Here is a 13,402-nt window from a genome sequence, read left to right as displayed (position 1 = left end):
TGGAATGAAACTATCAGGTAATAGGAAATAAATTGAACAACAAAGTTAAGGGTCTTCATGAAGAAATTGCAATATTTTAGTAAACAACATGACATGCAGGAAGACCTGGTTACATGTTCTTAGCTGGGAATTCAAAATCATGATAATTTCAACTGCTGCCAAAGTTAACATAAATATACTACTGGACTTTTGTAGTGCTGGTCTCAGTGATTCTGGCTTTCTAGTACAGAAAAGGATCTGCAAACATTAAAAAAAACATAATGTACTATTAGACAATAAATTCTTCTAGAACAAAAATACTATGGTCCTGACATCATATATTATTTTTATCAGTAAATATGAAGACAGCATTCTCAGATACCCTGATGGTATCTGAGTGTACACTTTTTTTTTTCTATCTCCTTAGAAGTTCTTGTAATTCAATGTGAACTTTGGAAATAAATGCAGTATAAGCAAATTAGTCAAAACAAGAACAACAACAACAAAAACAACACACACAACCAAAAAAACCAACATGTGAATTCATGCAAATGATGATCTGGACTGTATAATACAACATAAAATATGTACGATTAATGAATCAGATCAGCCTTAATATGTACACTAAAAAGTCCAGCTTGTATTGAGTCAAATATGTTTCAGAACTGTGTGTGGTGTTAATATTAAATGTGGCTTTAATTAATTTCTAATGGGCACACATTGTTTTCTTAGAATTAAAGGCCACATTTAGACACTACTATTTTTAGTTTGACTTGATGGTCTAGATCTTGTCACTGCCTTTTCTATAAAAGGAGGACTAGGACTGGCTTCATTTATTCATTCAATAAATGTCTTCTAAAAACTGCTGTGTCCTGACTCAATCCCTGCCCTAACGTGGCATGGAGTCAGGGAACAAGATGAAGAAACCGATTTGTAGGCCTCTTATATTTCAATTAAATATAAGGAGATGCTCTATCAATATCCCCTTAATGCTATTTCTGTTAGTGGAAATAGTTAAGCATAACTATTTCCATGGCTAGTACTTAAAAGAAAAATATCCCTTAAAATAGAAACTCTATTATCCAAAATTCTCATGCAGTATGGTCTTTCTTACTATGCATTGCAAATAAGTGAAAGTGAAATCTTTCTATTAAATGTACTCAAATACTTCTCAATATGGGGATTTCGACTAAAGGAAAAAAAAAAAAGAAGGAAAAGAAAATCTGAAACTTTAACAGTCACCTATATAATGAAACATGGATAACAGGAAGATGGGAAATTCCTGCTAGGTGACAGTTGAAAACCTGCTGGGAGCATCTGTAGTTGTTCATTGAAGAGAAGTGGGAGATGGTAGGTACTTAACAGTAAATTGCATTCAGTATTCCCTGGGGAAAGGCAAAAGTTTTGTAAAATAACAGACTAGAAGCCTCACATTTACCTCTTTCACCAGCAAATTTTCTGCTTTGTGCTCTGCGTCTTCGGGCACTGTTGAGTATAATGTTCGAATATCCCAAGAAACTGTGGCTGCCTGAGAGGAAAAATGAGAAGAAATTAAGCCCTCATCTTCAAAGGTACCAAGCAGATCACTACATTGAAAACCCCCAAGGGAAGTTGTTCTAGAGCTTAGTGTAGAGATAACAAGACAGAGAAACTTGTGTAGTTCTTCCAACTTCCTCTCTATGAAAGAAGGTCCAAGCATCCCATTCCTTGTCACTACTGCATTGCCACAAGGATTAATGAATCAGATCAGTTTCACTGCTCCTTCAGTGAAACTCATCATTTTAAGCTCTTTCTCCCTTCCTGCAGAAAACAAAAATTTGGGACATTGCATATTTCTACTTTAGCTTAATTTTTATCATAATCTTTTATTTTTCATCATCATTGTTGTTCATGTTAAGATAAATAAAGGTAAAAACTTACCAAGCTATTGCTATTTTAATGCTACTTTAAATAATCTCTTAAATATCAACAAGGCAAATGTGGCCCTTTTAGGAACCATGTGCATGTGTGTGTGTGCTTAAGTATGCTCACAGCCATAGTTGGGTGGAAGAGGGTAAATGTTCAGAAAATCTGAACCTTGAAGAAAATACACCATGTTTTTGGTGTCTTTACTTTTGTTTAAATTAGCACAATATTTTTTCATTCTACACAAATAATATCCTATTAAGTGGTTAAACATGATTTGGTATATGAAGTACTTCTTAAAACACCTAAAATGGAAATGTATGAGCTGTTTCCTATTTAAGTGTACTCAAGCAGGGGAGGAGTAGGGTTTGCCCTAAAACAGAAGTTTTGCATCACTAGCCATCAGCTTCCTGTAGTCTGGGCACCTTCGTGGTTAAACAGATGCTGAGAGAATGTGTCTATGAACATCCACAGTACAAATAGCATATTCTCCAAATCACAGTGAGCCATCACGGTTTCTAAAGCACAAACTAAAGTTCACTTAGACCAGTCCAGATGAAGGGCATTATTCTGGACTGATTGTTGATACAGATAAGATTTCAAATTCATGCTTAGTTTTGGACACAGTTAAGGACAGGGGCCCATGAGGTTAGTCTTCTGATTTCACACACACTGCAGAGAGCTCTGCCACCAAAACAGCATTGTTCCTATCACTCCTTTTTTTACCAATTCCAGACTCATATTTTCTTCAAATTCCCCTTTTCTTCATTCCTGGGCATGCAGGCAAGAAATTCTGTCTGTTTCGTTCACTATTATAACTTAAGTGTCAAGTTTGGTGCTTAAATGATTATTTGCCGACTTTATTGAACATGTGAATATATATATTTATGTTCAGTGTGAGATGTGTGAGTGTGTGTGAGCCCATGAGTGTACTCCATGTCTGTGTGGAGTATGTGTGCCTGAGTATAGCATGTGGTTGTGTCTGCATATGTGTGAGAGTGTGAGAGTGTGATTGTGCATGAGGGTGTATTTTATTTGAATGTGTACATGTGTGGTGGTGTAAGTTTATGTAGTGTGCATTTGTGTAGAATGTGAGCATGTTAGCTTATGTGTTTTTATGTGTGATTGTGTGCAATGCGTGTGTGTGCATGCATATGCATTTTAGGAAAGCATGGGTTCTGACATTGTGAAAGAGGAACAAAGTCATGTGAATAACAAGATTAATGGACAAAAAATAATGGGAAAACTTGTTCCAGATATATCATAGAGTAAAATTAACTACTCATCATTTTTTTCCCCTTTTTCCGGAACCCAGGGGCATTCAACCACTTAGTCACATCCCTGGCCCTTGTTTTTAAACATTTATTTAGAAAAGGTCTTGCTGAGCTGCTTAGGGCCTCGCTATGTTGCTGAAGCTGGCATTGAACTCATGATCTTTCCGCCTCAGCCTCCCGAGCAGCTAGGATTACAGGTGTGTGCCACCGCGCCCGGCCCAATAAACACTCATATTAAAACAGCCACAGACGGAATCCCTGGGCCACTGTATGGGTAGTTTGAAAGGGCTGTGGCAACCAATCCAAACTATTCTAGACACAGAGAACCAGTGGATGTATGAGGACAAATCAGGGTGTGGTTGTTTCCCAGGTGGAGTGTGATAGCGTCAACTGAGTTATTATTTAGAGTTTACATTTTGAATTTATTTTGAATTTTCTCTGTCAAGTTGTTGATTTTATATACTTCAATCTGTTAGGAGATAAATAGTAAATAAACTTCTTCGAAAGTCTGGAAAAGATTAAGAGCCCTGGTTAAACTGAGCTTTGGGGATTATTGCTGAATTTCGATTATCTGGGGATGATTTTGTTTCTTGTTTAGACAGGTAATTCACACATATGGTTTGTCACTTGCTTGTTGTCCAGAGAACATTACATTTTACAATCTAATCTACTGGAAATATTAGAGATTCTTTTTTTTCTAATTGAAATTTTTTCTATATTATAGTGATTATGATAAAAATTTTTATACAAAACAAAGTGCCAAGCGTTCCTCGTTCTCATTTTCCCTCTACGTCACTCACTGCATTCTAACTGCAAGTCCATCAGACAGTAGAGAAACGGGACTCCACATTACAGTAAAACTGTAAACCTGTTGTCCCAAGATCACAGCTCTGTGGCACAGTGAAATATAGTGAATACTTACTGAATTAAGTCACTTTCTTTTTTTAAATAAGTTTCAGAAGAGTGGGCTCAGGCTTCTGGGAACAGTAGGCATATGGCCACTGGGTTAATGATGTCATAGAGCAAAGACGGACCCTCATGCCTAAGTTAGTGCTCATGCACAACATACAAGACTGGAAATTCATGCAGGTGGAGTTACTAAAACTGCCTCATCATGCCTTGAGTGATTCCTGATGATGTCAGTCATAAAATGATGTTTTACAACTGTAGCTTAAACATTCTCAAAAAAAATCGTGTGATAAATTGGAAATATTAATTTATAATATCTAGGCACTTGCTGTAATTTAATACCTTATTCCGAGTACATAAGGCTTGCAAAAGGTATATGCCTAGAACATGCCACTGATTTCACTTGTAGTTTGTTTATACTGGAGCATTTGACTGAAAAAGCAAAAGGTCTCCATCACATTTCAGCTTTAAAAACAGTGGCAGTGTTGCACTTATTTTAGATTTCTTTAATGTCTTTTTACTGAAGCAAAAATGAATTGATCAAATAAGAAGTATAAAGATCATATTTGTTAAGGGTATTAATATGGTTACAAAGAATTTCTTTTCTGAGAAATAGATGTTTTCAGACAACTACAAAATGCCTTGGCCACAACAGACTTCCTGTTCTTTTTTATCAAACCTCTGGTCGACAATTAGTATAGTTCAAGAGCATAAAACAGATCTGAGGCTGCACTGGCTCTTAGCCGAGCTCCCCTACTGGTGGTAAGAGTCTCATAAGGAGCTAATTGTCCACAGATCAGGCATCTGGAAATAAAAAGGCCCCTGAAAGGGTGCATGCAGGCTGGTGTTTGCAATGTCACGTCCAGGATGCTCAGACCCCTTCAACTGCAGCCCTGTCACTTTCTGGTTCCTTCTACCCTATTGTGGGTAGTCCTTGTGGTTTTGTTGCAGCCACCATCCATTCTGCTGGCTAAAGCGACCAGGGAGGACTTCATTCCAAGCACAGAGGAGATATTTCTCAGTTGGCCAAAGGCCACTGTCAAAGATTAAAACAGGCTGCTTTTCCTATCCTGGGGCTGAGAAAGCTTCCTCTGACATTAATGCAGTTTCCAGCTGCTCACGAAGGAGGACAGAAATGATGAGTTCAAGGCAATCAATCAATCCTAACAAGAGAATTCAACAGCTTCTCAATGGAAACTGTTAACTCCCAGTTCATGATGAATTCTAGCCTAAGCAAGTGTTTTAAAAGTGAATTTCATCCAAATTTACGTGATTACTGATACTGATATTGCCTTTTATTCTATTAGTGAAGACACCTATAATAATTGCTTAAATAACATTTTTTTGCCACATTTAGAAAAGTGTTAATGTGATTTTATCTTACTTATTTTTAAATAAATGAGAATGTCTCTTCAGTACCTTCACTGTGCTTTACAGGGAAGGCCATTCTTGTGTTGCTGAAAACTATGGAAAATGCACAATTGACAAGCAATTATACATGCTGAATAACTGTCATTGTCATGATCCAGCCAAGTCAAAAATGGGGACTTTTTTTTTTTTTTTAATAAAAACTCTGGTTGACATTTAGTATAGCATCACAGTATTTAAGTATGTGAGTAAGGAAGTGGTTCAAGGAGTTACACTCTTGTACTGACCAATTACTAAACAATTCTTGTCAGTTTTTTTTTTTTTTTGTGTGTGTGTGACTCATTTTCTAGGTTTCAAAATGTGCCTCACCACCTCTAAGGGGGTAAGTACAAAAACATTCTTTATTTGAAAAAAAAATTAATTATTGTTTTAATTTAACAAAGTTATGGATTATAATGTGATAATTTGATACATATACACAGTGCATAGTGATCAAATCAGGGTAACTAACATTTTCATCTCCTTAAACAAATTTGATTTTGATTGACACATAATAATCTTACATTCTACATGTGAAACAATGTGAGCATTAGCAGGAGCAAAGTGCCCAAAAACATAAAGATATGCATTGTACCAGGAGGGTCTCTTGGCCAGGACTCAAAGGCTACAGTCTGAGCTCACTGCTCAGGAGGGCCCTATGAAGAAACCTGTTTGGCTTAGGGCCTACAGATGTGGCCCCAGGAAGAGCACCTTATTTTTCTATGAAGTGAAAGCATTCTGTGTCTGTGTCCAAGACAAGACACAGACCACCACAGCCTGCCCTCCATACCTCTTTCAATATGACTGCCCTTCACGTCTCTCTGCATATGGCTGGCATGTGTGAGGCCCTGGGTTCAATCCTCAGCACCACATATAAATAAGTAAATATGGATCCTGCAATTGTCATTTGCTTCTTCCACGCTGGCCACCAGCCTTCAGAGGGTCTCTGCTCAGACTCTTCTTCCACTTCTCAGAAACTTGTTTTTCTTCCTTATTCTTTCCATATCTTATTTTCTTTTTCATTTTTTATTCTTACCAGCAATGCACAATGATTACAAGTTTTCTTTTTCTTATTTTAGTTGTTGTTGACCTTTATTTCATTTATTTGTTTATATTGGTGCTGAGAATTGACCCCAGTGCCTCACACATGCTAGGTAAGTGCTCTACCATTGAGCCACAACCCAGGCCCTAGTATCTTATTTTCATATAGCTCATCCCACACACATTTCTCTTCTTTGAACTCTATCATTTATTACCTACATCATATGTGAAGTTTAGAGTTTAACTATAGATTCATTTTTAAATAAAAGCATTGTTGAGATGTAATTGATAGATGCCATAAAATTCACCCTTTTACAGTGTAGAATTTAGTAGTTTTGAGTATATTCAGAATTTAGTAGTTTTGAGTATATTCATCTTCACTATTTAATTTTTTAAATATTTTTTTAGCTGTCAATGGACCTTTATTTTATTTATCTGTTTGTGTATTTATTTATTTAATTATTTATATGTGGTGCTGAGGATCGAACCCAGGGCCTCACACATGCCAGGCAAGTGCTCCACCGTGGAGCCACAACCCCAGCCCCATTTTTACTACCCCCCAAAGAAACCTCATATTCCACCAGCAGTTTGCTCCATGCCTTCCCTTTCCCTATTCCCTGGAAACCACTACTCTGCTTTCTGTCTCTATAGATTTGTTCTGGAAATTTTATACATAAGGAATCATAACATATGTGGTCTTTTGTAACTGGATTCCTTTACTCAGCATAATGCATTGAAGGTTCCTGCAAGTAATAACATGTATAAGTATTTCTTCTTATTGATGGAGGAATAATATTATTCCCTTGTATGGATATGCCACATTATGTTTATCCATTCATCAGTTGATGGACATTTGGGCTGTTTCCATTTGGGGCTATGAGTCTCTGAATATTCATGTACAAGGCTTTCTGTGGATACACGTTCCTAGGACAATCAAACACAGGGCAGAGAGTCTGCATATTCTCACTGAAATAAAGTTAACAGCTAAAATTGCTTAACTATACTAGTAATTTTCTAATGGCTTTCACTGTGGGCTTCAGGGAGTTAATATTTCCCTCAAGTTGGGCACCTTATTTTTCTATGAAGGTGAAAGCACACTGTTTAGACAGAAAAGAAAGTCAAAAGTCCAGGTGCTTATGTTTGATTTCTGTCCTCAAAGTTGCTCTATTTCCTTGGTCGAGAGTCCTCCCTAATTTTAGCTTTATTAGCTTGTAAATGAGAGGAATATTATAACTTGGAATCTAATTCAACAGAGACTATTACTTAGCTTTCAAATTGCAATTAAAGTGTTCTTGCAGGAACATTATGAACCATTTAAAGCACGCTTTTCAGGCCTAGAAGCCGCAGATTAAAAAGAAGTTGAGATTCCTATAAAATGTTAAGTGTGTCTCAGAAGAAAACAGTGAAAACTCATGACCTTTCTGCTTTGCAATTTAAAACATATTAATGTCTTTCTGCTTCCTCTCCTAGAATGACCCATGTGGTTAAATCTGGAAGTCCCCAAATATCAGTCGCTTTTTACAGCTAAAAATATACCATGAGAAGAGCAAGCCATTGGTATATTATGAAATCTGTTATTCATTCAGTTTTAGTAGTAAGCAAATGACAATTGCAGGATCCACTGGGGAGCCCTAGAGCCCTGAATCTGGACTCCTGATGTGAAGGTGGGTTTTGAGGAGATACTGTAACTCTCTTGACAGCTTATTCCAGTCAAGTGGCATAGAAAATGGCACTGTCCAGTGTTACAACTTCAACTGTCCAAGTATAAGCCCTATTCTTGTTCATATTGCTGTTCCTGATATATTCACTTAGCTCACCTAAGGTGGCCCATGAAGCTTAGTCGAAAGACAGGAGTTTTATCAGTATGGAAGGTACTGAAAAACAATACATGTGTGCAATAGTCCCAGCTTTCAAACCTCTGATCTTTCTTATTTATGGTTTTGTATGTCCCAGAAATGATTCGGTAACGCTGACTTTCTGCATCTTTCGCTCAGCAAGTAATGCAATTCAGCAAGACTCTATCTCTAAATAAAATATAAAAAAGGGCTGGGGAGGTGGCTCAGTGGTTAAATGCCCCTGAGTTCAATCCCCAGTACCAAAAAAGAAAGAAAGAAATGCATTTCTGGCTTTCTCATTTGGTGCTATTTTGTATCAGTATCTCCTTAAACTGAATCATTCAACAATATGATTCACTGGGTCCTTGAAACTCTGCTTTAGCTCTTGAATTCCTTACTCTCCTCAACAACTTCACTGAGTCACACTTTGATGACTAAGTGCCTAAGTGCTTTTTTTTCTTTTTTTGGTCTAAGTTTCTATTACCACCTACTCAAAAAGAAAGATGAGAAGGACAAGCATAACAACTACAATGACTGAAGTAGTACTGAATGGATTAATAAATGCATATGTACTGCTTATTTCTAGAAATCATTATGATGGAGGTGATGCAAGTTCATACTGCCTGATCCCAGAGTGCACATACCACAAGAACTTCTACCCAGTGTGCCAAGACAAAGGAAAAATGTTTCTACTTCAACCACTTAACCTAAAGAATATTGTAACCCAATATTTAACAATCTCTACTGAATACCCACAAACCAGACAGTGTGTTGGGTCCTTGATGTACAGACATGAACTGATTTCTTCCTTGCCTAGTTACAGAAAGCAAGTGAACAGATAGCAAGTGAGCAAGTACACTGAAGTGTAGAACCAGGAAGCTGATGTCAGCTATGTGCAGGAACAGTGCTCGATGGAAGGAGATGGAAGAGGGGATCATAGTGGTCTCGGAGCTGATTTTTAAGATGCAGTGTTGAATTGTGTCAAGAGGTGAGTAACACATTAACAATCGTTTTATCATCATGAAACAAAGCCAATAACTTTATTCTCTTCATTTTCAAGAGTATTATTTTGGAATGACTTTTTGGTCCTCAAAATACTCAAAGAATCAAAGTTATGTTTGAAAATAATGACCTATGTTTATGAAACGCAATTCATGAAAAAATATGAATTTTCTACCTGCTCCAAGACAAGTGCTGCTGCAGAGGTTAGGGTTATGGTTAAGGTTAGGGATGGGGTTAGAGTTAGTTACTGGACATCTCACAATGATCAAGACAAGATGTTCCTGTCCTGCTGAAGTTACAATCTCGTGATGAGAAACCAGTAACAGAGGAGTGAACAAGCAAATAAAGACCTTCAAAGTAGTCACAAGTGCTACAAAGAGAATCAAGCTTGGTGATGTGATGGAGTAACTCAGGGTAAGTGGGGCTATGCAGGCCAGTATGTGGAATGCTTCTTTGAAGAGGTGCCATTTGGGCTGAGTGGATCCAGCCATGTAGGGAGTATACAGATTTTACAGGGGAGATGAACTTGGCAAGGGCAGAGAACAGAAAGAATTCCAGGTATTCTGTTCCTCCCCAGGGGCACTGCTAGGCAAGAGGGGCTCATAGTTCATCAGGGAGTCAGATAACAGAGACCACCACAGAAGCTGGATTTGACTCCTAGGACAATGGGGAGCCACTGGAATGATTTAAGCAGAGGCATGACATTATCTGATGTGTGTTTCTTAAGTACTGGGTATTAATGAATCAAAGTAAGACAAGGTTTAGAGAAAGCAGTGAGAGTAGGCAGAAAAGAGTGAGGGGAGCTTGATTGGCAGAGGGAGCAGGAACACACTTCTAATGTCTGTACTCAAAATGTAAGCACGGAATAGTGCCTTGGTAAAAGAATAATCTCCTTTTTGGTATAACATGTGCCATATGCATTTCTTGGCATTTCTTAAGCATAGCTTTTCATCAACTTTATCTTTCATCTATAGTAGGGCACAGGCTCCCAAAGCATGGAGCTCCTGCTTTTCCTGTCAGCCCCTCTCTTCTAGGAAGTGCTGTTCCATATTCAGAACCTCATGGGTGCTGAATAAATATTGATTAAACAAACTGAGTGATGAATCATGGCGCTGCAAGTGTGGGTGCTTGGAAACGTGGAAGCAGAAGTGAGCTGGAGTCTCCAATCCACAAGGCAGAAATCGGACGAGTGATGTTTGGATGGATGTGGGATTGGGAAGCACTGTCCCCTCCCAGCATTCAACACCATGGGGTTTATGGGGTTTATATGGTCATTGGTCGCCACCTCCCACTGGCTGAGTGGAGAGTGAATTCCAGAGAATCCCTGCCCATTGCTCAAGGAAAAGTCCAGGAAATGATGCATTTGCCAGGAGCATGGAAACTTGCTCTTGATGACCAACACCCCCAAAATGCAGTCTAGGCTGTGGATGGAGCAGGTAAGGCCAGAGGGAACTTAAGAGAAGTGGCTACACTTCACAAAGAGGGTGAGGGAAGAATTCCAAAATAAATGCAATTGTACTGCATAACATGGACGGGCCATCTTTTTCTGCAAAAAGGTCAGAGAATAAATCTTTTAGGGCTGTGTGTCTCTGCTAAAGTCACTGTAACCCTGTCACAGCAAAGCCTTTACATCAGGAACGCAGCCACTAACAACTGGTAAATATCTGGGTATCCATATTCAAATAAAACATTGCTTATGGATATGTGGATTTCATGATTATTTTCACATGTAACAAAATATTGTTTTTTTTTTCATTCAATTATTTAAAAACATAAAGATGATTCTGAGCTGACAAGACATGCAAAAATAGCCAGTAGGCTACCCACTGTTCTCAGATTACCAAAATGTACTTTATTGGGCAAGAAAGAGGGAGAACAATATATTTAAATATTATTTAAAATAGCAATTTTGTGCAAATATTCCAACCCTCTCCTTAGTTTCTCAATTGCTTAATGTAAATTACAATTTAGCCACTTGTAGAATATGACTTTTTTTGATAGTAAGGATTGAGTACCATCAAATATCTCTTCTCTTGGGCATCTACTGACGAGGAGCTAATCTCCCAGATGGACTCAGGGCTTCCTCTCTGCCCTGTTGTATGTTCCCCACACAGACCAAATGATCTGGAGAACAAGGCCATTTGTTCTCCTTCTTGAAACACTCTGATGGCTTGCCACTTGCATTTAGAGTAAGACATAAATGCCTGATCTTTTTCTTGCCCCACCTTGTTTCTGACTACTCTCAGATGTCCAGCAATCTTGATCCTCCATCTGAGAACTCTCTGGTCCACGGCACCAGCCATTTCCTTAGCCTGAGACAGTCCTTCCCAGTGTTTAGCATGGGGGATCCTCCCGGAGAATATGGCTCTGCTCAGTTGTCACCTCATCAGAGGGGCTGTCCTTGGCACACTCAGTCCAATGTAGCTTTTCTCCAAGTCAGTTTCCATCATTCAGCCCTGGTTTATTCTAGAACTTTATCTGAATTATCTTGTTAATTAATCTTTTTACTTATTTTCCTGACTCCTCCCAGCAAAAGGTAAGCTCTCTTAGGGCAAGTCAATTTTTTTTTTTTTTGCATTCCTAGAATGATGCCCAACATTCAGTATTATACATTTTATATTTGTTGAATGAATGAAGACAAGAATCAGAGGTGGCTTCTAGAATGGCAGTTTTTGGAGTTGTGCTAGTATTTTACTCAAGTGTGGAGTGAGAGTGAATACACAGGACAGGCTGGCATGGGCTAATGGGTAAGACTGACCCTGAGAAAGGACCAAGGTCTAGTTCCTGAGAGGTCACCGGCTATATACTAAGCTCTCTGCACTTCACCAGGAAGTCAATGGGGAGTCACAGAAAGGTTTAAGCAGGCACACACTAAAATAGGTCAGCATATTGATTGGAATGTTTGCATTGGGAAAATAGGTATGTTATTATATCCTGTTTACACCATTCAGGGTATCAAAGGTCAAAGAGTAATCAGAGATAATCCCTAACTTGAATGAGTGTGGAACGATGCCAAAAATGAATTCAAGTTCAGTGCAAATGTTTCATCCATCTATACTTGGCTGTTCTCTTTTGCAGCTGGGAGTCTTGAAAAGATGCCCCTAGTTTCACAATTTTTGGTGTTATTTTACAGAAAAGAAGCTTTTTGGTAGGTCTACCTTAAGTCTGAAAAACGAAAATGAGGATGTGGAATTAAAAAAAAAAAAAAAGGGTGGTTCAACTTTATGTTTGCAGTTCAAGCCCCAGTAGCCTGATCCAACCACAGAACTGAGATTTCTGCATGAGATATAACTTTCTCAAAATATGCCAACATGAGGAGGAAGCCATTTAAAAATTTTAAAAACAAACTGGAAGAATCCTTTTTCTTATATGCAAATCCCCTTTCTTTCTTCCATTATTCTTCATACTTGGAACAGAAGTGCTAACTTCTGTATACTTTCTTTTTCAGGAATACATGGAGGAACCTGAAAAAATTAACCCTTTAGAAGCAAGAAACCAAAGGTCAGAGATGCAACTGAATTTTGAGTTTGAGTAAAGTGTGGGAACTGAGGTCTACACTCACCGACAGAGGTTTCCACAGACAATACCTGTTTTGCAGTGTTACCCTTAAGCTGTCTCTGTACCAGCTCTAAGATGCTGAAATTTCTTTTAGAAAATAAAGGAAAGATTACCAACCACCCATGGGAATCTTTGCATACTTAGATCTTTATAAATAATTTTAAAAAGCTTAAAGTAACCACAAACATCAGTTTTGAATGACAAAAAGGTGCTCATCATCCATAATTTTATTGTTTATCTCCAATGTTACTTTCCTTTTCATTCATTCTCTCTGTTAGCCTCTTGAGCATTCTGTAGATAGTTATGCATGTCCTAAAGGGGCATATCTCAGACCATCTTCTCTGAAGATGTTCTTGCCTACCTTGCTTTGCCTCTAAGCCTCAGCATCTCCTTATTAAAGGCCAAGATGAAAAGTGATTTTTTAGGAATTTCATCTTTTGTGTCAATACATTCCTGTCTTTGCCACTGGCTGGCTTCAGTTGATTGGGAGCT

General features: G+C 38.1%; 1 protein-coding gene across 4 annotated transcripts in view; it reads right to left on the bottom strand.

The window, feature by feature from the left end:
- The window catches only part of Dock10 (dedicator of cytokinesis 10), a 236,055-nt gene that overhangs the window by 120,105 nt on the left and 102,548 nt on the right, over positions 1–13,402 (bottom strand). For all 4 annotated transcript variants that reach the window (XM_077110269.1, XM_076866402.2, XM_076866404.2 and 1 more), the window contains exon 3: positions 1,418–1,507. In XM_077110269.1, the coding sequence (XP_076966384.1) occupies positions 1,418–1,507 (90 nt within the window). The remainder of the gene's footprint in view (positions 1–1,417; positions 1,508–13,402) is intronic.

The sequence above is a fragment of the Callospermophilus lateralis genome, chromosome 9, assembly GCF_048772815.1.
Source record: "Callospermophilus lateralis isolate mCalLat2 chromosome 9, mCalLat2.hap1, whole genome shotgun sequence".
Lineage (NCBI taxonomy): Eukaryota > Metazoa > Chordata > Mammalia > Rodentia > Sciuridae > Callospermophilus > Callospermophilus lateralis.
The sequence above is the reverse complement of the archived record's forward strand: the minus strand, read 5'-3'. Positions and strand labels throughout refer to the sequence as shown.